General features: G+C 35.8%; 1 protein-coding gene across 3 annotated transcripts in view; it reads left to right on the top strand.

Annotated features, from left to right (window-relative positions):
• ash2 (Set1/Ash2 histone methyltransferase complex subunit ash2) overlaps positions 1-20,735 on the top strand; it is a 48,802-nt gene extending 28,067 nt beyond the window's left edge. Inside the window, exons 6-11 of one of the 3 annotated variants that reach the window (XM_081770236.1) lie at positions 933-1,113; positions 1,747-1,928; positions 3,795-3,939; positions 10,294-10,429; positions 13,067-13,318; positions 20,544-20,735. In XM_081770236.1, the coding sequence (XP_081626362.1) occupies positions 933-1,113; positions 1,747-1,928; positions 3,795-3,939; positions 10,294-10,429; positions 13,067-13,318; positions 20,544-20,648 (1,001 nt within the window). In that variant the 3' untranslated portion in view covers positions 20,649-20,735. Of the gene's footprint in view, positions 1-917; positions 1,114-1,746; positions 1,929-3,794; positions 3,940-10,293; positions 10,430-13,066; positions 13,319-20,543 lie in introns of all 3 variants that reach the window. The other 2 variants (XM_081770229.1, XM_081770220.1) reach the window with 2 other exon arrangements.
• Positions 20,736-25,423: the final 4,688 nt, after the last annotated feature.

The raw sequence follows: 25,423 nt of genomic DNA, 5'->3' as shown, positions 1-25,423 counted from the left end.
TAATAATGTAGTTTTCTTTTAAAAAAGTACGCGGTACATGCGGATTTAAATTGTACTTTTAAAAAGGAATGCAGATATACTGCTTTAATCGTTTCCTTTGAATCATTGTAGGCAATTTTTTATAGTTCATTAATAAAATTAGTTTTAATTGAGCAGCAATTTATTTTATTTTATCCATAGAACTCGTCCTTATTCTTCCTGTGAAAAGCACTTTTTAGTAACTCCAAAAGAAGTGAGTCAGACTTGAATATAACGTAATGTAAAAACAATGCTACTCTTCGTTCTAAATACAACCTATTTTGCTTTAAATAACGAAACGACAGGAGCGTGTCTATCAATCACTTTAATTAATCCAAAGATTCCATTACAATATTGAGATCACTAAAATACAAATCAATATATAAACAAAAAAGCCTTACACTATCTTTTCTTCGTGAAAACCTTTAATATAAACAACTGTAAAATAGCATATATATGAAATAGATTTCGTAGGATGGATTTAAAAAAAAAAAAAAAAAAAAAAAAAAAAAAGTTTTGCTTTGATAATCACAGGAAGGAATAGGTCTTATTGTTGTTTATGATTCTGAGTAAGTTCAAACATATATTTTGGTGAAATGATTCTTTGGCATTAGTCTCATAAAGTCGTGTTATGAAACCTTTATTAGTATCCGATTTATTTGTATTTTCTTATAATCATAGTTAACGGATATTTAAATGTTTTATATAGTTTATTTTCACGATCGTGGGTAAGAAAGCTTGTTTTCAACTGCAATTTCACGAAACGCACTTTTGAGTGAATCGGGAAAAGCACGTGCACTTACTAAGAAGCACATTGCATAACTGCACTCTATAGAGCCATTAGGATTTTATTGTGTATTTTCTTGTTCTTTTTAAATTCTTGTTTGTGATCTCTGCAGTTCCATTGTCAGCAGGTGTAAAAGGCCGGAGTGCAAAGAGAAAGTTCCCTGACGCAGGATCTGGATCAGGAAAGAAGGGTAGGAGTGATATGACTGCTCCCAAACTCCCGGCTCATGGATATCCGTTGGAACATCCATACAATAAAGATGGTTACCGATATATTCTAGCGGAACCCGATCCCCATGCTCCATTTAGGTTCGTGTAGTTACATATTAAGTAATATTTATGTTATCTTTATAATTGTTCCTCGAATTCCGCAGTTACCATTGTGAAGAAATAGTAATTTTACTGCATTGTATAGACTTAATATTGAATTTTCGATTAAAACATTTCTGTCCAGCGTTTAAATGCTAGTATAACTTAACAGTACATATTTCAGATACACATATATAGATTACAGTAATCCCCCGACTGATGTAAGTAACGTTTTCCATAAACGTTTACAGAATTTGAATTTTACGTAAGTCGAGTTTGTAATAGCTGAAGTATAACTTTATAAAAAACTGCAAAATTTCTTATTAAAACTGCACTATTTTATAGATGAAGTATACAGCAATATTCACTCGAATATGAACTATGAAAGTTTGAATGTTATATAATCTAATTACATTAATGTAATATTTGACATGTAGTTATAGTGTAATTTTCGATGTTTATTACTTAATTGTGAACTGACGTAAGTCCGGGGGCAATTGTACAAATAACGTGAATTGGATTTCTTTCCAAACGACCCTGTAACTCTTATCAAAAGGAATATTGTTCCTTGTAAAATTAACAACCACTAACATCATGTAGTTCAGCCTCCAAAAAACTGGTATTTTATTTCAGGCAAGAATTTGATGAGAGCAGTGATTGGGCAGGAAAGCCGATACCTGGCTGGTTGTATCGAACTTTGAATCCAGCATCGGTACTATTAGCGCTGCATGATAGAGCACCACAACTTCGAATTGCGGAGGATAGATTAGCTGTTACTGGTGAGAAAGGATATTGTATGGTTCGTGCTACACATGGTAAGAATTACAGTATTTCTTTAGTTCTTAAAACGAATTAGCTGTCAAATTAGTATGGAACAGTAAATGAATAAGATAGAAATTTGACAGCTTGGCTGACTGGGGATTCAGATTACGCTCTCCTGCTTGTTGTTTGGATTCTCTACCAGTTGACCTACCAGCAAGATGGGGTAGTTTTCTCTGTTTTTGCCTCTTTATTCGTTAAAGCCGATTGGCCAGCAATCTGCTAGTAATTTTTTGAGAAAATGCAAGAACGAAGTGGATATTTCAATTAAGGATACTGGAGTATGCATTATTTGCAGTAATTTAAATTATATTAACATTCAATATCACTAATGTATTTTACTCTGTTCCTACACTTCCTGGTAGATACAAGGCAAATGATCTTTCCGATTAGAAGCACCCATAACGACATTCAACGACATTCAACAAACATAAAAATCAGTGGATGGTAAAATTACCGCTTAGTTACACAGTTCTCTGTTACGAGCGATATAAGTGAAAATTTTTGCCAGTGAGGTCAGAAGAGTTTTAACACAGGTGAAGTCTGACACATGATTAGTTCAAATTCCACTAATCAACCCCCAGAAATCATAGGATACACAAAAAGGTTGGTGGTTGTTAATCTTAGGCGAGGATTTTGTATTTCGATTTTCACATCAACAAGTCTGTTATTAGTGCGCAATGTAATTTTCGAAGGTAGTTTGGAGACTATTCATCAAGTGGACATACCGTTCTTAGTGGTATACCGACTCTAAGGAAAGAGATTGCATATAAAAGTGGCAGTTACCCGGCCGTCTGCCAATGAACACTGAAACAGTGGAGAGTATCCGTGCAATTTTCAAACGAAGTCCATAGAAATCCACTGCCAGAGCTAGCAGCGATTTGGACATCCCGTTGTGGAAGGCTGCTCAAATGTTTACCCTATAGATTTTAATTGTTGCTGACCCTGTAACCATGTCTCATTTTGCGAGAGTATGCAAGTTGAAATGGAATATGGTTAAGCAGTGGCGTATTTAGGGGGGGGGGGGTCTTCCGAGCTTAAGCCCCTCCGAAATCTTACTATAGTAAAATATATGAAATATCTTGCAGAATTTTCACATTTTCAGACAAAGCCGGCTTCCGAAACAATCGTAAATACGCCACTGTGGTTAAGTGATAAACCCATCTTTCTTCTTCCAAATAAAGTGAACAAACATAATGTTAGAATCTGGAGGAGCATATGCGCTACTCGTCCAAGGTGAATGTATTTTGCGCACTAACTATGAGATAGTGTACGGCCCTTTGTATTTCGATGAGAAAATAACAAAATTTAGTACCTGGACAGATTTCAGACTTGGCTTCTGGCACGGAGTATCCCAAGTTTTATTTTTCAACAGGACTTTTTCCCTTCACCAAATTTCACAAAGAGGTCCGGAATGAGCTCAATAGTAGACTTTTTCCTTGGCCTCCATGTTCAATGTGGCCATTATGCCTTTTTTCCTTTCTTTCTTCTGGGGTATGTTAGAGGTGAGTCTATAAGCCACTATTACCACCTACCATGCATAGTCTACGAGTACGCATCACAGAAGTCATTGTATCAGTCGTTCGTGATATTTTACAACGTGTATGGCAGAAACTTGGCTACAGGTTCATTGTGTATGAAATGGAAAATGAGGATCACATTGAATACCTCTGATTTCTACGAACAATTTCGATTTTTTTAATCCATTGATAAAACACTTATTAATTGGAGTGTCGATAAACGTGAGTTATGATATTTCTAATTGGGAGGTCATTTGTAATAACTCGATGTCTGTGTATAATGATCTCCGTTAAAATTTTTACGTATTACTATATGTTTAATTGTATCTTATAATTTCACAGCTGTAAGTCGAGGTGCGTGGTATTGGGAAGCTACAATAGAAGAGATGCCAGAAGGATCAGCCACAAGGTTGGGGTGGTCCCAAGAGTATGCAAATCTACAAGCTCCACTTGGTTATGATAAATTTGGTTATTCGTGGAGGTCTAGGTAACCAACAATCCCTTCTCTCACTCTCTCTTTCTCCATTTATAGATTTTATTACTTTACTATAGTAAGTAAGATTTCGGAGGGGGGGCTAAAGCCCGGAAACCCACCTAAATACGCCACTGTTTGTGTATATATATATATATGTATGAGCACTTCCCTGGAGACGCGAATTGCACTATGTAACAATGTCGCAGATAAAGAACTATAGAATAGATCTAATAATCCATCAAATAATTACATCGATTCTTGTCAGATGAGTCGATAGATGTCGACACTAGCGCTACTTAGCGTAACAATTGATGTAACTGCTTGGTGAATTATAGTATTGCCAATGGTTCCAAATTAATCTGCAACGTTGCCACATGGTGAAATTTTGATTTCCCATAGTTGTTGAAGGAGACCCTGGAAGGTATTTCATCATATAACGTTTTCGCTTTTCTGTGGTCCATGGGCGTCACTTTTAGAACACCCGATATATATGTGTATATATGTAATAATAAAAGCATAATCATACAAAATTAGGACATTAAAATGAGTAGCTGTGAAGCATCCAGATGAACGCCCAGGTTAAAAATAGATAGAATTTAGTGGAAGAGACAAAACTAACGGGATAAGTTGGTCAGTAAAGATACTACAGAGAAAGGAATAATAAACTGATAAAGGAAGTAAGGAGGATCACCCGAAATGCACATATATAGATAAGCATTGCTACCCGTGATTATGATAAAGGATTGACTCTATTAACGAACTCGGTCAAGATAACCACACTAGCTATCTATTATTTAAAAAAAAAAAAAAAAAAAAAAAATCAACTGGGATGATCATAAGAAACATACATATTTCCATGTATGGAGTATGGATAGCCACCATTAAAGTCATCGTTACCTGTAAACATATTAATTTATTGACTCATTAACAGTCTATCTGTCTATTTCAAAAAGAAATTAAAAATTAGCTCTCGTTCAAAAGTTATCGTATGGAGTACGTACATATTATACCCTGGCCGGTGAACGATGATTTCTGACAGCTTTGCACAAGGCCATGGCGAGCGAGCAGAAGACAGCAGGTCAACCAACCTTAGGCTCAGAACCTGTCGCGTCTCCATGGTAACCACCGCACATTGCCAAACTTTCACTCACCCGTCTCACCCTCAACGAGGAAGCAGACGATTCTTCCCTTTCGCGAGAAGCACATGGCAACACCGCATTCCTCAGTCGTCCTCGCGAGCTGAGCTGTCAGAAATCATCGTTCGCCGGCCAGGGTATAACATTACAATCTTATAAGGTCCATTAGCGTGATCCTAATAAATAAATAAATAAATTCATATACGAGGGGGTGCTGATAAAGATTGAGCCTTACCAAGAAAAAAATGAGCTAGGAGCTGAAACTCCCACACTATTCCACATATTCCCTTGTGGGTCAATGCATGTGCGATATCTGTTCTGCAACTTTTTAAGTCCTTGTAAATATAAATCTTGTCTGCTGCTGTAACCACTCATCTGTAATATCAGTTGCCGCTTGAACACACTGAAAACGGTGACCTTTGAGATGTTTTTTTGAGATTCGGGAACAGATGATATTCGGATGGAGCTAGGTCAGGCGTTAGGCAACACTCGAAAGCCTAGGGTGACCAATGTGTCGTGTTTCAATTGTTGTGTGTGAGGAAGCGTTGTCGTGCAAAATCAAAACACCTTTGGAGAACTTACCACGACTTTTATCCTTGATATTTTCGTGCAACTTCAAGAGACCACAATCATATGCTGCATTAATCGTTGTACCCACTGGAAGATAGTCCACCAGCAGAACTCCGTCCTTATCCCAAAAGATTGTTTCCATTTGTTTCTGTGCAGACTTCTGCATACGGTACTTCTTTGGCCGGAGAGAGGAACTATGCCACCATTCCTTAGACTGTTTTTTAGTCTCGCGATCATAACAATAGATCCACGTCTCCACCAGTTACGAGATTTTCAAAAAAAGAAACCTCACTTCTTGCGAAATGTTCCAAAACTGTCCGCGAAGTTCTCTTTCTGTCCTGCTTTTGTTCCTTCGTCAGAAGTTTGGGGATCCACTTTGCTGCAACTTCCCTCATATCCAGATCATTATGAATAATGGTACCAACTCTTTCACGTGATATCCCAAACATGTAGCAATCCTTTTGCCTGATATTCGACGATCTTCCATTATCATGTCGGGTTGGCTTGCACATTTTGGAAACAGACACAGAAACAGGTCTGCAACTGGGTTTCGCACTTTCAACATCAAAATGGCCAGTTTCGAAGTTTGCTATCCAGCGTTTGACAGTTGCATATGACGACCCAGAGTCCCCCAAAATTTGTTTCAATTCATCGTATATCTGCGTCGCACCTTTCCCTTGGAGGAAGAGAAACTTCATGACGGTTCTATGCTCCTCTGGACTGGAGCTTGCTGGATTTGCAGCCGTGTTCACTTCTAAAATGAAAAAGAAAAGGATGTTAATAACATGAATTTTGAAACATAGTCTATACAGATCCTGCCCTATATACCCTGCTAATTTCAGCTTCCTAGCTCAGTTTTTTTTTTTTTTTTTTTTTTTCTTTCTTGGTAAGGCTCAATCTTTATCAGCACCCCCGCGTATGTAGCTTTTTAAATAGAAAAATACAGTAACTGAAAAATATAAAATTGATAATGTATGAAGACATACATATTTATGGGAAAATGTATTTAAACACATTAATTCAATATTCTTCAAAGTAATAATGAGAAATAATATAGGGCAAGAAATATGTACGAGAAATAATTATTAAAAAATTAAAATTCGGTGGAAAAAAAGTGTATATATAAAACGGACTGAGTGTATTGAGATGGGATAATGTAGTTAAAACAGAGGTGCTTTGCGGATAGTAGAATAGTAATATAAGTGTTTTCTTATCCCTTTTTGAAGGATGTGTGAGACTGAAGGAATAATTTTTAAGATACTTATGCGGAAGTTGTATTCAAATGTATTGAGGTAGGTTATATGTTCTAGAACAGATAGATGGGAATTTGAACATTGCAAGAGTATAGGTGGATATTAATGCTGTTCGAAAGAGATGTTAAGATCTTCACCAATGTAGAAGCCAAGACATTGGGTATATTTAAGAATGAAAAAAAAAAAAAAAAAAAAAAACTACCAGAATGGTGAGAAAGTGTATGATGGGATGGTAAAAGGTTAACTAACTCAAAGAATGAGTAACCCGAAGGCGACTTCGTCTAATAATTCTTTAATATCTGGTGGTTTTGTAACTTTCTCCATTTACTCATTCGTCCATCTCTTTTGGCTCTAAAAATTATCCTTAAGGCTTCTCTCGAGACATCAAATACAAGACAGGTTTTTATCTTGAGTTTCTGATATTTCTTCTTAGGAGTTGCAGAGTGTTTCAGAGGACCAGTTTTCGACATAAAGATGTGAACACCGAGTAACTGGGTGGGTGTTGATGAGGATACAGTCTTAAGTAGCAGTTGTTTTATAATAGAGTACTAGCTTTACAAAAGTTAGGTTATATTTTGTGTGTACTCTGTCTTGGAAATGTCATCATCATACTTCTATTCCCGTACAGAACTTAGATTGCTGACACTTTAGAAAGACTTGTGTCTTATAACTTACATGTCCGTGTTTACACATAATCTGTGGAGGATTTCCCAAACACACTGCTACAATGTATTACTACAGGATTCCCGCAATGCCTGATACATATACTGAACTAAGGTATCGGGTACTGCACTCACTAACGGAGGGATGAATTTTGATGAGGCAATTTTTATATAATTGGGTACTAAGCTTATAAAAAGTAGGTTATATTTCTGTATTTACCTTGTTCCTGGGAAAATCATCATTATACATTGATAAACATGGAGTGTAGCTCAATATGTGTAACATGGGGAGGGGTATGGTGGAAAAATCTTTTCGATTTCACGTGAGGTCCTCGTATCTGATTAAGCATTTAATGACAAAGAGCTTAAAGTATACTTCTTATTGTTGTTTGATAATATTTTTACTATTTTCTTGAAAGAACTTGTAACTAAATAAAATAACAATTTGATGTTCGGACTATTATTTCGCACTTAAGAGAATTGTTGAGCCACTTTGCAGAATCTGAGGGGATTTGTTATTCTATGGATATAAGATTAATATAATCGTGGAAAATTTTTCTTGACCAAAATTATTTAAAAGTTGTATCTCAGAAGCTAACCGCAAAGTTTGTCTCATTTTCCACGCAGTTGTGCTTGGCCGTTCGAGATTCAAAGCTAGGTGAAATTTCATTGTTTATTGTTTCATAAAAACTACGCAAAGGAACGCTACAATTAAAATTACTGATATTCCTCTATATCAGTGAGCGAATGACGGTGTCTACTGGTGTTATTTCATATTTGTATTTGGTGGGAATATATTTCTTAAATGCGATTCTTAATGGGGGAGAACCACTTGTTCTCAAAAAAGCCAGAATCTATATTTAATTTAGATTTAATAACGAATGTTTCAAAAACTTAATTTCTATTTCATTTTTGGCTTTATTTATTACCGTTGGATTGTTTATAATATGTTGATTTCCCCTCTATGTACAAGATGATTCATTTAACTTCAGACATCAAAATATATCTAAAATTATGTATCATACCAAAAAAATCCAAATAAACTTATTATATCAAAGGAAGCTGTTCAATACTGCAAAAATTAGGCTACTCTCGTCTCTTCTCAACTGAAATTTTAAATGGAAGCCCTAATTTTATTGCATGTTATCATTTTACAGAAAAAATGTTAACTTTTGTCTGAAATATGTATTTCGAATCTTTGTTAATGGCACTTTAATCAGTAAAAATAAATCGGTGTAAATTTCGTTCCTTTCAACGAGAATCCTATGTTTCATTGTGTAATGATTTTTCTTTGGAAAGAAATCATCATGTTTTTTTGAATTATCATAGATGGTGGTGCAGTCGGTGAGAACAGGTCCTTACGCGAATGCCGAATCGAAAATTATCGTGTGTTGAAATTAGATCTTGAACGAGAATACCTATGTCTCTCATCATCAGGCATACTTGTTTAGAGTGAATTCTTTTGCCTCTTTCATTAGCGTGCTTCCTTCAATCAATTTAATTCCTTACTTTGTAATTTTCGGATAATTTTGTTGCAGGAGTGGCCTTGCCCTAATATTACGCATACCGTTTCATAGGCATGGGGTGGTGACCCGTAATAAAACGAAAAACTGTTTGTTCTTGTGTTCTACATATAGCGTAAATTACTCAGGGGTGACGCCATTTTCAGACTACATAGGTTTTTGCAGAATTAAAAAAGTTTTAAAAATGTCAAAAAAATTTACACCACCAAGGCAACACTTCTGGTAAGAAATTATGCAGCTGGTACAAGATACGGGGGCCCATGTATTTACGGGTTACGCAGGTAAGGGGTTAATTATTCAATTAAATGTTCTAAATCAGAAGTTCCCAACTTTGTTTGCTTGACACCTCCCACATTCGTAAACACTGCATACTTCACTCTTCCACTTTCCGCTCGTTGGTCATACGTACTTTTCGTCTGCCCCTTCTGCGGTTCAGATGCAGCATGGAATTCTGAAATCCTCAGAAATAATAATAATCGCTTGCTAAGTTTTTGAAATCCGTGTTGTACACTAAAATAGCATTTTACGCTCACGGTTAATAATGTAAAGAATTTTAATTTGTATAATTGTTTAGTTCTCAATAACGCAGAAATCTTGAATTGAAATATTAAAGACAGAACATCAAACATGTAGCGTCTGCGAGTTTTGCTAGTTAAATTTCAAGTGGTACTTTTATTCATAATTTCACAATTTATTTCTCTCAGTATCGTGCGACTCCATTGCTCACTCTTCACGTCCCTTCCCCTTCCAGGTTGAGAACCATTGCTCTAAATAATGCCATTTAACTTCGAGATATTTATTAATTCACTCGTTAAAAGTGTTTCCGAATCATCAGCGGTCCACTTCGCATGTTCTCGATATTATTTTCTTAGTGCTAAAGCTTTTCTTGGTTAGTGGTTTCGAAATTACAGACCGACTGCATGTGGTCAAGTCATACAACTCGAGTCGGACCGAGTGATTATCTCAATAGGCAGTTACGGGTCCTAACTTGAGTTTCACAATTGGCTTTTGTCGCATTCGCTCTACGGTCCTTGGTGCCAGTTTTCTTCAGTGCTCGGCGATCCTTGTATAGAAGAAGTTACTAGTTTAACCCTATATGTGCGATAAACATTTCCTTTTCTGTTAGTAGATCAGATAAAATTTTTCTTACATTTATCGTACTATTTTAGTGTCTCCTTATGTTTGTTGCTTTTTAAAATGATAGTAAATTTTTGTTCTGTAGGAAGGGCACACGATTTCACGAATGCCGTGGTAAGCATTATAGTCCAGGATATGGCGAAGGAGATACTTTGGGCTTCCTGATATTACTTCCAGAATCCTCGGATATTGATTATATACCTCTCACATACAAGGACAGAGTAAGTATCTTTCTCGTGGTGAGAGTAGCAGAAGTAAGAACCATATTAAAAAAAAGAAAAAAAGGCTCTATTACATAGAGTATTCCTTAATTAACTCTTTTTTGCTGTTCATCACTTTGCCTGTTGTAAGCTTTAAAATCTTGTTCATTAATAAGCCTTGCATTTGCAAAGGCATACTGCGAAATCATTGTGAGTTATTACTGTTACGTTTATAATAATAATTTGTGACTAAATAGGTGTCTGTAACACCTTGGGTTAAATTTGTAAGATGTAGAGGAGTCTACTAAAAGTAACAATATTTTGAGATAGGGAACTTTAGGTTGGAAATATCTTTTGAAAGCGCTACTCCATCTGAAACAATCAGAATTAACAGTAATTGTTTTATTTTGTTTATCGTGTCCTGTAACCGGCTTTATTTTATATATCATTACATCTGATTGCTTAATTTTTATTACAAACCAACCACTGTTTCTTTATATGTACAAATAATTCACAGTAACTGATCAAGGTGGCTACTACCAACCTTAGTACATGTAGTACAATTTTGGCATATTCTCTCAAATATTCAGGATGTCTGCTGCATAATCTAGCAGGCAGCTAGGACTCTAAAAAAGCAGATCCGCGGATGCTACTGGCTTTCATACACTAATAGTTCGATTTGTTTAAAAAAAAAAAAAAAAAAAAAAAAAAAAAAAAAAAAAAAAAAAAAGAGAGAGAGAGAAGAGAAAATTCGGCGAACACTTTGGCTACCAGATGGGACTTTCCCTTTCAATCCAACAATTAGAAAAGTTGATATCGGTGTACATCAACATTAAACTGGGAAGGGGCACAATCATATTACACCGACATTCTCCCGCGGACATCCAGAGGTACAGCCTCTAACAATCCGAGTAGTAAATCTCGAAGGAACAGTCGACGTTGTTTGTTCAACCGGGGCGGCAAGAGATAAGGTCCAAGTAGTTTATCGTAAACAATCTCAGCTCACAAGTTGATACAGAATCGCTGCTGATGAGAGAAACGAGGCGTATGAGGATTGTCATCACTGCATACAAAGTTATAAAGTATTAAAAATACTATCATAGGTAAGGAGTCTCGTCCGTAAACAAAACAAACTGTAGAAAGTTTTGTATATCATCACATTGCTCGATAAACCATTAACAGAACTTTACTCTTGGTGTGAAATCATTTCTTGCAACCGTTATGTATGTTACAAGTGTAATTAATGGTCTCTTAATACACTCTACACTATCCTTCGAAACGTATACGTGACGGGTAATTTGACGGTTGTTTGTTGATAGAAGTTCTTCCATACGATCCAACACCATATCCTCAAACTCTGACGTGCGAACAGTTCGTCTTCTAGACCCTGGCTTGAAAGATCGACTCTATTTCAAGTTTCCGTTCGGATGACATCTGTTCGAAAACTTTAGTCTGTACATCGTGTTGCATCGTGCATTAAATACATGTCTGCAAACTCGTGTTAATTGATTGCTGCATTTTCGATCACTAGAAACGCACGTAAAACATTGAAGTACTATCACTGTATAAACACAATTCGATCATGTGTTGTTTCGCCTGGTAGTTTTATCAAACATTGAGAAGAAATTATTTCTTGTATAAAAATTTACGCAGCCAAACATGCGTTGAAAAAAATTGAGCAATCAGAAGTAGTGAATGTGTAATAAATAAAATAATTTTGATCAGGTAATGCATAATTTCGATAACGTTATGCAAAATAAAACAAGTTACATCGACACGATAAACACAAGTACTGCAGCTTCTTACTTGTTCAAGATGGCGTTGCACTTGAAATAGGCGTTTTCGATCTTAGTTCCCTATCTCACAATGGTTCTGTTTTACGCCTCTACCACCTACATAAATTTGATCCAAGAGGTTCGAGACACTTTATATAGGGTTATCTTCATTTTAATATGGGTAGTGTATGGAATTGAAACAAAGTTAAATTATTGTATGTAGGAAAATAACTGTTAAAATTCAAATAAAGTGATCCAAAAATATAGAGTAAATTTGTCGTTTTACGTGTTAGTATAAACTTACTCGGTGTTCAATTTATTCATTTAATTTATTTTTAATACAGTGAAACTACCTATGATTCTATTAAATATTGACTAACTTATAAAAAATAAACGCATTTTGAAAGAAAAACTATTATATATGATAATGTGTGAGGTATTTCTAATGTAATAATTATTTACGTGTATTTTGTATTTTATAAATAATGTATTCCGATCTGTCGTGACGACGTCGGGAAATTTAATGACGCCACCGTTGATGGTGCTCTGTTTGATGGTTCTGCATTCTATCACCCGACATCGAAATTTTCGTTGGAATAGACTTGCACGCCTGTGTTCAGTCGCAACTAAAGTACAGATATTAGTACGGCTAGAGAAGAGAATACCAGTTTCTTCTGTCGTTTGTTGGAGGGAGAGCATCTTCGAATTAGAAGTATGGTGGATGCCTTTTCTTGATGCAGCCATACTCTCTGGTTTTTTTCCTTTTCTTTCTTTCATTCTTATACAAACTAGGGATATCATGAGAATAAATTGGTGTAATGATTGAAATTCAGCATGCATTGCCGTATAATTAATTCAGTTAATTGATTACGTTTTCTTCTAGCCTTTGGTGAAATTCAAAAGCCATTTGTATTATGAGGAAAAGGATCGAGTTCAGGAGTCATTAAAAAACTTGAAGGTTTTGAAACGTAGCAAAATTATTAACTTTAAAAATGGAGAATGCCAGGGCGTAGCATTTGAAGACATTTTTGGTGGAGCATATTACCCGACTTTGTCGTTGCATCGCAGTGTAACAGTTTCAGTGAATTTTGGACCAAATTTCAAATTTCCTCCACAGGATTATAAGTTCAGAGGAGTAAGTAATTATTTATATTGTATTTATTTTTCGTTTAAAAGTGAAAATAGTAATCACCTTCAGTTTTTCTGGGGTTTGCAATTTTACCATTAAGTATTGATATAATTTGGCAATCGTTCGTATAATTTCTATTGTGTTGATACACACAAACATGTGAAGAGTTTATTGTATAATATAACTTAAGCGTGTTTTTGTTCGTGTGTAGCGCTCGAAATATTGCATTTAACAATTGACATAGGAATACAAGTAAGTAATTCATTATATTATAATGTGTTCCATACACTTTGTAAGAAATGTTGATGTCATTGGGAAAAGAAAAAAGAAGCATCAATGTAAAACTTCGGCTTATATAAGTCTTCTGATTTATTAAGATAGTCGTTTTGTTTAACTTCTTCGTGAGATGTCTTTCGTATTTTCCCTTCTATTCTTTTCAGCCCCTGTCAGGGATCAAACTGATCAGTAAAGTCAGTATTTTTTGGCAAAGCCAGTATTTTAAAAATAAGTTTACAAAGTCAGTATTTCAAGTTCTTTGGAATATTAAATGAAAAAATGCAATTATTAAACAACAATGTAAATGTTTCGCGTGGTCTGAGTCCGGTGATAAAGCGTAACAATAACTGAGAGCTTGTTTAGGTGTTCTGTATGTTGTCGATTTACAACTATCTAGCAGCAGTACCACTTAATCTATAGGATGACCCAAAAGACTTGCATCATAGAATGCATCCCTGAACATATTATATATATATTTTTTGGGTAATTCTAATGGTAGTAGTTAAAAATAATTCATAATGATAAAATTAGTCACAAATATGCCAGTATCATGTTTTCAGTAGCTGCAAATAATATCACAAAATAAGTATACAAATAGCATGTTAATCGCAAAAACTAGAGTTTCATTTCACTTAGATATTATTTGTAGCTACGTCACAGCTTTTTACGTACACTTTGTAATACTTGCCATAATATATTTGGATTGAGGAAAAAAATCAATAGTTCTATGAATACCTGTGAATAGTTACTTACATTATGAATATTTTTGAATAACCACATGGCACTACTAAATCACACACACCAAATAAACACCTAAGAAATTTTCAAAGAAACAATAGCAGAAAAATATTAAATGAAATATTTATCTATTTTCATTATCTTGTCCCATTCCTTCCTACTGTGTTGTGTCTAAGTTATACCTACCTAGACATATTTGTCTGTATGCATCATAACTTGCTTGCTTGCATGCAAGTAAGGACTGTATCGAAAAGTAACTATCAACATTGGTGGCGCTGGTAGGCACGGGCCAGGCAGCTGAAAGTGAGTCCACGCAGTCTGCGGGTTAGTTGGCAAGTTGTACTTAGCTGCTGTAGCGTGTTGAATGCCGTGTGAGGAGTTGCAGAGGTTATGGGACGAATTCCGAGGAAAGTGAAGTGCAAAATTGTGCACATATGGTGTTCCCAAAAAGGAGTCACCTACAATCAGATAGCAAAACAGGTGAAAGTGCATCATGCAAGTGTGAAAGCTATTATTGAAAAATTTGGTAATCATTTTACTTTTACAGATTTGCCGAGATCGGGGCGAAAAAAGGGTGCGCGTAACCCAAAACTGGACCAGAAAGTGGTGAGGTTAATCAAACAAAATCCATCATTATCTGTTCGCGATTTAGCGAAAAAGGCAGGTACTACGATCGCAATGGTTCAAAGAATTAAAACTAGGAATAATTTGAAAACCTACAGAAAGCAAAAAATAGCCAAACAATCGTCTAAGCAGAAATTGAGAGCACAATCACGAGTTCGCAAATTGTATGAACGAATTGTGAGCAGGGAATGGCAATGTGTTTTGATGGACGATGAAACTTACGTGAAGGAGGACTTCACAACACTTCCTGGCCCTCAATATTATACAGAAGTCAAAGATGAAAATGTGGATGACTCAGTCAAATGTGTTTCAGTGGACAAATTTGGACTAAAAGTGCTCGTGTGGCAAGCAGTTTGTTCGTGCGGCTTACGATCTAGAATTTTCTATACACAGGGAATATTAATGCCGAAATATATGAAAAGGAATGTCTACAGAAAAGATTGCTCCCTCTGTATAAAAAGCACAGTGTTCCCCCATTGTTTTGGCTGGATTTGGTGACGGCCCACTACGCTAAATCTACGCTAAATTGGTACATTAAACACAAAGTGGATTTTGTTGCAAAACATGTGAACCCACCAAACTGCCCTCAGCTCCGACCTATTGAACGGTATTGGGCACTTGTGAAGAAAAATGTCAAACAGGGTGGTAAAGTTGCCAGGAACATGGCTGAATTCAGAAAATATTGGTCTGCCGCAACGAGAAAATGCACCGCCAATACTGTGCAGAAACTATTGGGTGGTGTTCGACGAAAGCTTCGTTTATTCATCAGACACGAACTGTAAATGTATACCTTTTTCTCTGTGTATTCTACAAGTATTGTAGTGTAACAAATTGTCATTTTTGTACATCTTCTTCCATTTTTATTCCTGTTAATCATACATGTTGATAGTTACTTTTCGATACAGTCCTTAGCAGAACGGTGAAATATTATAAATAGACTACAAAGGTTGATATTGAGCCGAATTTGAATGTGCCTCTTACCTAGTAAATGCTGTGTTTCCACCACCTGTTGTGATCGATCTGCAGGCCATCTCTACTGACTATTGCTTGGCATCAAAGTTTCCATTGCAGCTGGACCATGGGTATTGCATCCCATTTTTCTTTACGGGCTGGAGACAGTGCGGACTCGACGATGGGACAGGTGCCATTTGAGGAGTCCGAAAGCACTATAGTCCATTGGATTGGAATCTGGATTCTTGACAAGGGATGTCAGAGAAGGAAATTGCCGAAATTTCTGTTTCGTGTTCCATACGGCAGTAGAATTCCAGCGATGTTTTCGCCTTGTGGCTGAATACCTTATCTGGGTTCCGTACAACCTGGTTCTTGTCTTGTCCGTACAGGGCTGGGATTTCATGCTGGTACATTTCAGTCAAGATATGAGTCTGGTAGTACGCAGCATTGATTTTGACGTTTTTCTTCATGTTTCGGAGATGAAGTTTGCCCCTGTACGAGAAACCAGTCACAATCATGAACCCTTGTGGGAAACGGTTCTAGCTTCTCGCGTCGGTGTGGTGGGTTCAGGACTCAATCCCGCTTATTTCCGCGTAATATGATTCACAGTGACACGAGCTACACGAAAATTACGTACTTGACACATTTCTACCATGCACGACGCTGTCGGAAAGGGCCACAATAAACCCTTCCAAGGTTCAAAGTAGATCATAATTAAGAACGAACCAGAATTTGGAAATGGAAAATTATACTCAACATGCAGCAACAGAAGCATACATCATAATAACATATAATATTATCACAATTAGGTTATTTTTCGACATTGTGTTAGTGGTTGCTACAGCCCCAAGCAAAAAACACATTAGCATAATATGTTACGTAACATTGAATACTTGTCATTTAGAAATATCGTAAATAATTTAATCTCTTTATTATTTTATTACTTTTTCGTCATTCTTTGATTTAAAAAGTTAATCACAAGAATAGTATATATCATAATGCGATTAATGAGACTAGTTGCCCACGAGTAGAGAAACGAGTCAAGGCGAGAGAAAAAGTTTCACAAGTCTCGTGAGTAGTGCTAGTTCAGCAAATTTTAGACCTCAAACTCTGTTTTAGTGTTACATGATTCATAGTATAAAAACTATAAATTGATAAAGTAATTGTACGAATACAATGAAGATCATTTATCAATGTTTAAAAGATACACAAATCATTACATAATATACTGCAATAATAAATATGGTTTAAATGTTGTTATATCACACCCTTCGTGGACCTCTCGTGTTGCGGAAAGATTCTGATAATTTCTAGATAAAATTAGGAAAAATTAAGGCCATAAATTTACAGAACGAGGCAAGAAAGTTTGAAGAAGAGACGAAAAATTTTCCGAGAATTCAGACGAGACGAGACTTCTACCAAATTGACGAAACGAGATAGGAATACCTTATTTCTTGTCTCGTGGGCAACAAATGGTGAAGAGCTTGACGAGCTTAGTTAGTATTCATATGAAATATGGCGTGCAGACCTATGGTTTCTGAGCTATTGGTTATCAAAATTGGGTTGCTTGACCTTAGTGAGAGGGTATTATATAGCAGGGATGTGCAAGTTGGAACAGGCAGTCGGCCAATTACAGAGGATGTACTGGCGTTGACGACCATACGAGACAATGTATAACATTTTCACAAGAATTGAACAGCCATATTCAATGGAGAAACTCTTTCATCATACACTAGTATCACGGAACACAGCAACTGTTATAACTATAATCAAAATATTTACTTATTAAAGGAAAGCATATGAAATTTATTTATTCATATTTTAGTGGGAAACTTGACCCGTTATGTTCTGAACTTGTCTCTTTACATTCGATGGTATACTGGATATTCGAACGTGGAGAATATTTTCAAGATAGACTTCGAGGAAAAAAAATCAATTCAGTTTAAGAGATTATGTAAGAAATACATTTTTAGTAACCGGTAAGGTAAGTCGGACGAAAGGGTTCAGTGGACTGGCTGTTATATAGTATATCGCATGCTATCGATGAAACTCATTCAGTATTGACGAAACTTGAAAAAGTGATAGACTTCAACAAGCTTAATATGCACATCGAGTACGGAACTTTCATTCTTGTGTTATTGGCCATCAAATTCGAAGTTTTTCCTAAATTAAATAAAGAAATTTCACTAAAACGCGATCGATGAAACTCATTCGTTATTGACCAAATTTATGTACCGAACCGTAGACCTTGATGTACTTAGTATGCATGTAACATCTTTATATGATATTGACTGAACTCACTACATTGTAGACTTTAACCTGTCACTTAGCCCCAATATTTGTTGAAGCTGGTGGTAGGCACCTTGAGTGTCTCGCTATAAAATCCATTTGTTTGACGACATATTCCTTCACCTTTCAGTTAGTCTTTCGCTAAATAACACTACGTTTATAGCACCTGCCCTCATTCCCAAAACAACCGAAAGTCTAGAAAAATGACTATTTTCCTAATCTTGCAGTCGTATGTTCATGCATAATGGTTGACCGCATTACGCGCATAATTAACGACATGAGTTTACGCAAGTACGCTATGCACGTAAACTTAACGGTAATAATTTGCTTCCTTTAAAGAAGAGTTCAGTAAAATATATGAAAAGAATAAACTAACCGTCTTGCGTCAAGCAAGATAGCACTATGTTGTTAGTTGTAAGCATATTTTCAACAAGTCATCTATAGTTTCTAAATCTATTAAAACATTTGAAGTTTGAACCCCTCAAGAAAGAAAGAGGAAATCTGGAAGAAAATTGTGAAATTAGATAATGATTTGCCTATTCCTTACGAAGAAGACGTACTTGTAGATAAGTAGAAACTATTAACCTGTATAGATTATTAAACTGCTGTTACAGTAAATATCAAGAGACAGTTTGCTCGTTTAAAATCTAAACTTTTTGTTCGTTTCGAAGTCAGTATTTTTATATTGAAAGTCAGCAAACTCAGTAATTTTGCATCCCTGCTATGTGCACTTATACTAAATTAAGACACACATGTATTTACTTTTGTATTGATTTATAATACAAATGTAAACTTTTTCACTTAAAGCAATTTCAGATTAAGTAATTGTGGAAGACAATGAAACGAAACAATCAAAATTAAAACTTAACTTTAATATCCAGTGATTATGTCCCTTAGGCTGACCTAAATTAATAAAAGATGGGAATTGATGGTGTATTCTGTGAAATAATGAGCATGATGTAGACGAGAGTACCCAGATAAGTATCTATTCATGATGTGACAACCACAACAGTAGATATCACAAAGGGGGTATAATGCGAGAGAGTGCTTGTGCACCGTTAAATTTACCTGAGTCCCTTGTATTAAATTGTCAAAACCAATTTTCCATCAAAATCACCATAAACTTATGTGGTTTTATTATTCCGTTTTAACTGTATCATACTGAAAGTAAACGTTCAGTATTAGCGTAACATATAGAGTGTATGCACATGATAGAAGGGAAGATATGTTTTCTTCTCGCAATAAATCTTTCTGAAAGTTTAAAACATGGATTACCATACAGTTAATTTAGAACCCTTATTTAGATGTTTGAATACTGGGGCCGCAGTTCGTAGATAGTGGTAAGGTTGGAATGTGCAAAGGTTTAACAAAGAGATTTCTTGCGACACCATAACCCTAACAGGAAGATGATAATGGCAGATTTTATTCTGAAAAAACTCTATCGGATATATATATATTTTCTTCGAATCGTCTCTTCTTGACTTTTGTGACAGCGTTGTACTTTTATCCATAATCATCTCAAAGGTAGGCAGTTGATGTGTCATTGTATAAGACGACATTTGTTTCTTACGTTAATCTGATTTAACGGAAAGACTGAGTTTAGTTTGGCTTCTTTTCTTATTCATTATATCAAGTTTATTCTTTGTCGAGTTAGTTGATATTTTCATTTAGTTAGAATTATTTATTATTTGACGAAAGGTAGTTAAAAAATAACGAAATTTAAATTTGAAAAGATATTGAAACTAGGGAAGGTTAGAGGATATCTAAAATCGCATAGCAGAAGGATCGTTAGTGCTGCCCCAAGTAACAGGATTTCGACCCCACTGCAATTAAACCCAACCGTAACCGCCATTTGAGTGCACATACCCTTAAGAGTCAATTGTTGGAAATATGCATTCTTCTCGTACGATTACCCGTGACATCTCTATCGTCGAGAAAATCTTCAGTGGTGTTGAGAGACTGCATTGTTGAAACGAATAGAGGGCAGTGGTGTTGAGTGATTAGAATTTTTTGTCTTGAACACAGTGATGGCCGTGTTGGAATCCGTAGACGTGCAGTTTAAAACGTGGTCCACGTACCACCAGAGCAACTTAGCAGGTTGTATGCGATATACACCTTTCAATCTGGCATTGTATCACCACCTGGGCTCCGGCAACAATCTTCGCCTAGTCACGCCAAGAGCTTCAGTGAGCGTGGTATACCATACCCAGATTTCCAGCATTGTACGACTGGCTACCTCCCCGAACAGCTGTTCGTGTCGCTACTCGTTATTAATCTAAGTACTGTAGTTTTTAAATTCTGTATTGCCTGTATGTATATATGAAGCTAAACGTTACTTACACTTTCATTGCAGATGCATGAGAAAGCGGAGGAGGCGATTATAGAGCAGACAATGGCAGATCTTCTGTACCTGACTGAACATGAAGGAAAGCTAAGACTTGATACCTACTACATGTAAAGGAGCATTTTGTGATTGTGTTCATGTGTACATACTAATAATTGTTTTCTTTTAAGAATTTTAAAATAAACAAATCATTTCATAAAATAGCGTAATTATTTTATTGATAAATTCAGTGTATTGTTTCCAATACACATAATATTAATTATATTATTTAAAAGAATAATCATAACTTCAACTTACGAGATTCGTTGAGGTTTTTGAAAGATTTAGTCGAATACTGAATCAATTTAGATGCAATTTAATTCTTGAACCCGAAGAGTATGAAATATTTTAACTGATCTAAGTTAAATTAGTGTACTGTATACAGTCAGGCTATTAAGTTAAGAGACAAAAATAACAAAACTAAAAGTTCGTTGAATTTTCGTATATCCTCTCTTGTAAGCTTTTCAGTATATTTTGCTGGCTAACAGACTTGAAAATTATCTGTGTCTTTAAATCGTAAGATTCATCGGTATCACTTTGTTTCGGGTTAATTATTCTGTTACGTAAGCATTTCGTACAACGCTCTGATAAGAAAACATAACTTCCATTTGTATGAGTGTCCTGTCTGATGGTAGGTTCTAGCCCATTACCTAATGTAGCGTTTCTCGAACTTTATCAAATGAGAACCACTTTTATTACAATGTTCACTCTACTCTTATATACAAAACACTGAAAAAATGTTATATTTTTAATATTAACACTATTCTTTTTCTTCTAGTAGTACACTATTGCTTATATGTGTTGCTACTGTAGTACACATATGAACATTAAAAGAAAACCCTAAGCTCTGTACATTAATCGACCTTACAATTCACAAATTCAATGCAATGCATATCAAGAAACATCTATAATTGTTCTCAGTGGTGCTATTTTTTGTGCTTGACTATATATATGTAACAAAAGTCCCTTGCGATAGGCCTACTTTGTTATATGTGCATATACGAAAACATGTAAAGAGAGCAAAGTTGTTGGAGATGATAGTTTTTCGTTCTAAAGTGTTGGAGTTTTAATTGGACAAGCAGTTTTGGCTCTACACTGCTAGTTGCTTCAATAGTAATTGAAAAAAGCAACGTCTTTCATAGTGTTACAATAGAAGCATTAGTTCACGCAATAATAGACCGGAAAGCAAGCAAAAATTATACCGCAGGAAAGAAATAGGAATACTACGTATCTCGGTTGCAATCAGTAGCATAGTAGGGTGCAGAGAAGCATCACTTTGAGCCCAAATCTGAAGACTCCTCTGCAACAAAACGAGTAAGTTTAGATGACAACTTTTGCACAATATTCAACTTTTCTGAAGAAAATCATTCGGTGAAAATGCCTGATGTGGGTGTGCACAATTACATTGCATGCCTTTATGATGACCGGTGGTATTTTGGATTAGTTTTGTCAAAACATGAAGATAAAGGAGACGTTAAAGTTAAATGTATGCATCCCCATGGGCCTGCTCCATCTTTTCACTGGCCTCCAAAAGAAGATGTTTGCTGGATTCCTATGAGTAACATAATTTCAAGTGTAACCCCCCCCCCCCCCCCAGTCACAAAAGCATCCGGAAGAATGTATTATTTTTCCGAAAAGGAAATAGGTTCAATCAATCTTCAGTGCAACAAGATGTTGAAACAAATGCAAGCCCAGAAATAAAATGTTGTTAGTGTTTTATTTAAACATTTTCTGTAATTCCACTTCAGGACCTCTATGGTGTAAATAGTAAATGAACCACTTCAGGACTTTAAGATGATTTGGTAAATTCTTTTTTCGTTCGCTGATTATATTCAATCTGTTGTATGTGATGAATATGTATAATTCATTAAACTCATAGTTAAGAGCTATTTTCTTCTTCTTCTGTGGGTTGGGAACTGGGGGGAGGAGGGGGGGCACAAAAGTTACCTCATTGGAACCAGTGTTCCGTAAGCTTTGCAACGAGGTATCATTCGCGTCTCTGTGACAATTAGGGAAGTCGCCAGGGTTGCCAACCTGAGAGTAGACCACAGTTCCTTCGTAAAATATATACAGGTTGACCATAGTATATACGAGGTTTCGAATTTTTATCTCGCAAGCTATTGCACCTACGCCCTTTATTTTTTATATGATTCCACCCAATGTCTGGTGTGTATGCGAGAATTTTTTTTCCTGCGTATGACAATGAACAGTGTTGCCAGAGTCCGACAAAAATTTTTTTTGAAAAAAGCCATTTTTCTTCTTCTTCTTCTGTGGGTTGGAAACAAGGGGGCACAGAAGTTACCTTGTTGGAATCTGTGTTCCATAAGCTTTGTAACGAGATATGGTTCATGTCCCCGTGACAATTAGGGACAACGCTAGGGCTGCCAACCTGAAGGTCTACGATTTTCTTGAAATACCTGGCCGTACTCTAAAGATAAATGATTTAAAAATATTTGCAGTTAAAAACCCACAGTTTTTCTTTCAGAACACATTAGCTCATGCCTTTAGGCTTATAAATACATATAAAATACTTTGGTTTATGTAGTGCCTTTAAGTTTTTACTGTCTTTTAAAATTTTATGTTTTTTTCTTTTAAAAAAATCGTAATATCCAGGTTTGAGCTAATATTTACTACAACAATTCAAGTACAAGTAGCTGAATGTATTTTTACCTTATTCTGTATCTTATTGTGATCATTTTAGTGAAAAAATCATTGTGATATGATGAGAATTAACAAAGTTATGATCTTTTTAGTATATCAATGTCGTAATCTTTTTAACCCTCGGCAACAACAAAAACATATATTTTACCAAACAAAAAAAAATAACTAAAAAAGTATATAAGTATTAAAATTTGGTGTGATAAATAAGGATGGCAAGTAGAGTAAACAGAAAAATTTTCATGCCATTCTGAGACTATGGGTTTCATTTGACATTTTAGCTGGATGATTTGAAATGGACTGACCCTTAGGGGATGTCATCCAGATACGGCTGGAGTGTGGTGTCTAGATATAGGTATTGGTCTGATGTTAAGCTGTCAGGCAGAAAACTGGGCCTAATAGAACATTGCCTTGTATCCCACACCACACATTCACTCGAGGATCAGTTTGATGGAAAGCTTCCACAATTATGTGTAGGCTATCAGTAGACCAGTACACATCATTGTATTTGTTGACTGTATCTTAAGATGGAATGTAATAGTATGTTAGCCTCTAGATTAGAATATTGTATTCGTGTCTGCTGGAACCATTCACAGAACTCTGTTCCGTGTGTCATCTTCATGTATCTTGGAAGGATGATAATATTCACGTAACAAAATCCTTGAGACAGATATATGGCTCACGCCAGCCTCTTGTGCAACCTTCCATGTTGATCGTTCCGAACTAACTGTCACTTTTGCAACCACATCAATACTCATGGCGCAGGGAGTTGCACTTCGTCGTCGTGTCTGCCACGATGCCTCTGGCTTTGAATCGTGCTATGAGTATCTAAATGAATTAGTGGGATGGTGCTGCCTGATTTGGATGACGCCCGTAATATTGCTGCGACTTCCCGTTGACTCATTCGAGCTGCATGAAGGTGCACCATTTCATCTTTTTCCTGCATTGAATGCATGCACTAGACATAGCACGGACAGACAGTAGCGTTGCACAAGCACACAACTCTGATTGATACGTAATTTGCCCACCACTGCTCTGATGATAACGATCTAACTCAATAAGACACGTAACCTTTGTATACTTTGCGATCTATCCAATTTTGTTCATCTTGTTTCACAGGTTACCATTTAATCGGATTTACCTACCTGCTGTTTGTTCTTGAGTTTGAAAGTAAAACAACTATAATCCACTGCTCTGACGATACATTTCCATTACTTTTAGAAATGCTAAATATTTTGAATGATAACCAATGGTGGAGCTGGAAGTGTCTGCTGAATATTAAGTCGCAACCAGATAAGGTATGGCGCAATTTAAAATCGAACAAAATTATGCAGTGAAGATAGGAAGAGAAAACTAAAGAACCCCGCGAAAACCGACGCATACGGTATTTGTCCACTACAAAGTCCACTTTGTGCGAGTTGGGATAAAACCAGGGACCCCACATAGGAGAGGTAAAACTGAGCCACTTATAACGTTTGTTACAAAAAAAAAAATCTCCATTTCACTTTTTGTAAGTAAAAAATATCTTAGTGAAGACTTAACAACTTATCTCACATTACCGAATAAAGATAGTATAACAGGATAGTCATTATTCTTCACGACAGTATCTTGTTATTCACAAGACTCAATTATTATCCTGGCTTTTATGAAAGGGATGTCCATGATTTAAAAGAAATGTTAAAAAAAAAGTTTTAAAGTGAATTTTCTGGGTTACAGTTGAAAGGATTGCCAGGCAGCTTTTAGTTGAATGATATACAAAGTATTGTTAGGAGATTAGTTCCTATCATCGTTTCTTGCTATCTAGACCGAAATTTCACATCATGTAATTCAAGTGGTTTCGCTCATAACATAGTAATGCTAACATATTTTAAGTCTGAATTGAAGTATGTCACGAGAACAAAGGAGGAGTTAATTCTTATGTACATCTTAAGGTAAAAATCCTATTAATAAGAATACAAAATTAGGCTACAGTAAAGGTATGTATCTATCTAGTCCACTCCAAATGCACGCTTTTACAATGCGCACTTGTACTCCAGGTAATAATGCACATTAACATACCAGCAGATTTCCCATCTCAAAACTTGGCAATTTTGGTTATTTGGTATAAATACCTACCAAACCAAGTTCTCTTTCATAACGATGCTACACATTTTTTTCTTTTCTTTGTAAGTTCTTCCAGTTTTCCTACAGGT

Source organism: Thermobia domestica, chromosome 1, assembly GCF_964235325.1.
Source record: "Thermobia domestica chromosome 1, izTheDome1.hap1.1, whole genome shotgun sequence".
NCBI lineage: Eukaryota > Metazoa > Arthropoda > Insecta > Zygentoma > Lepismatidae > Thermobia > Thermobia domestica.
This window is presented reverse-complemented; position numbering and strand designations above follow the sequence as displayed.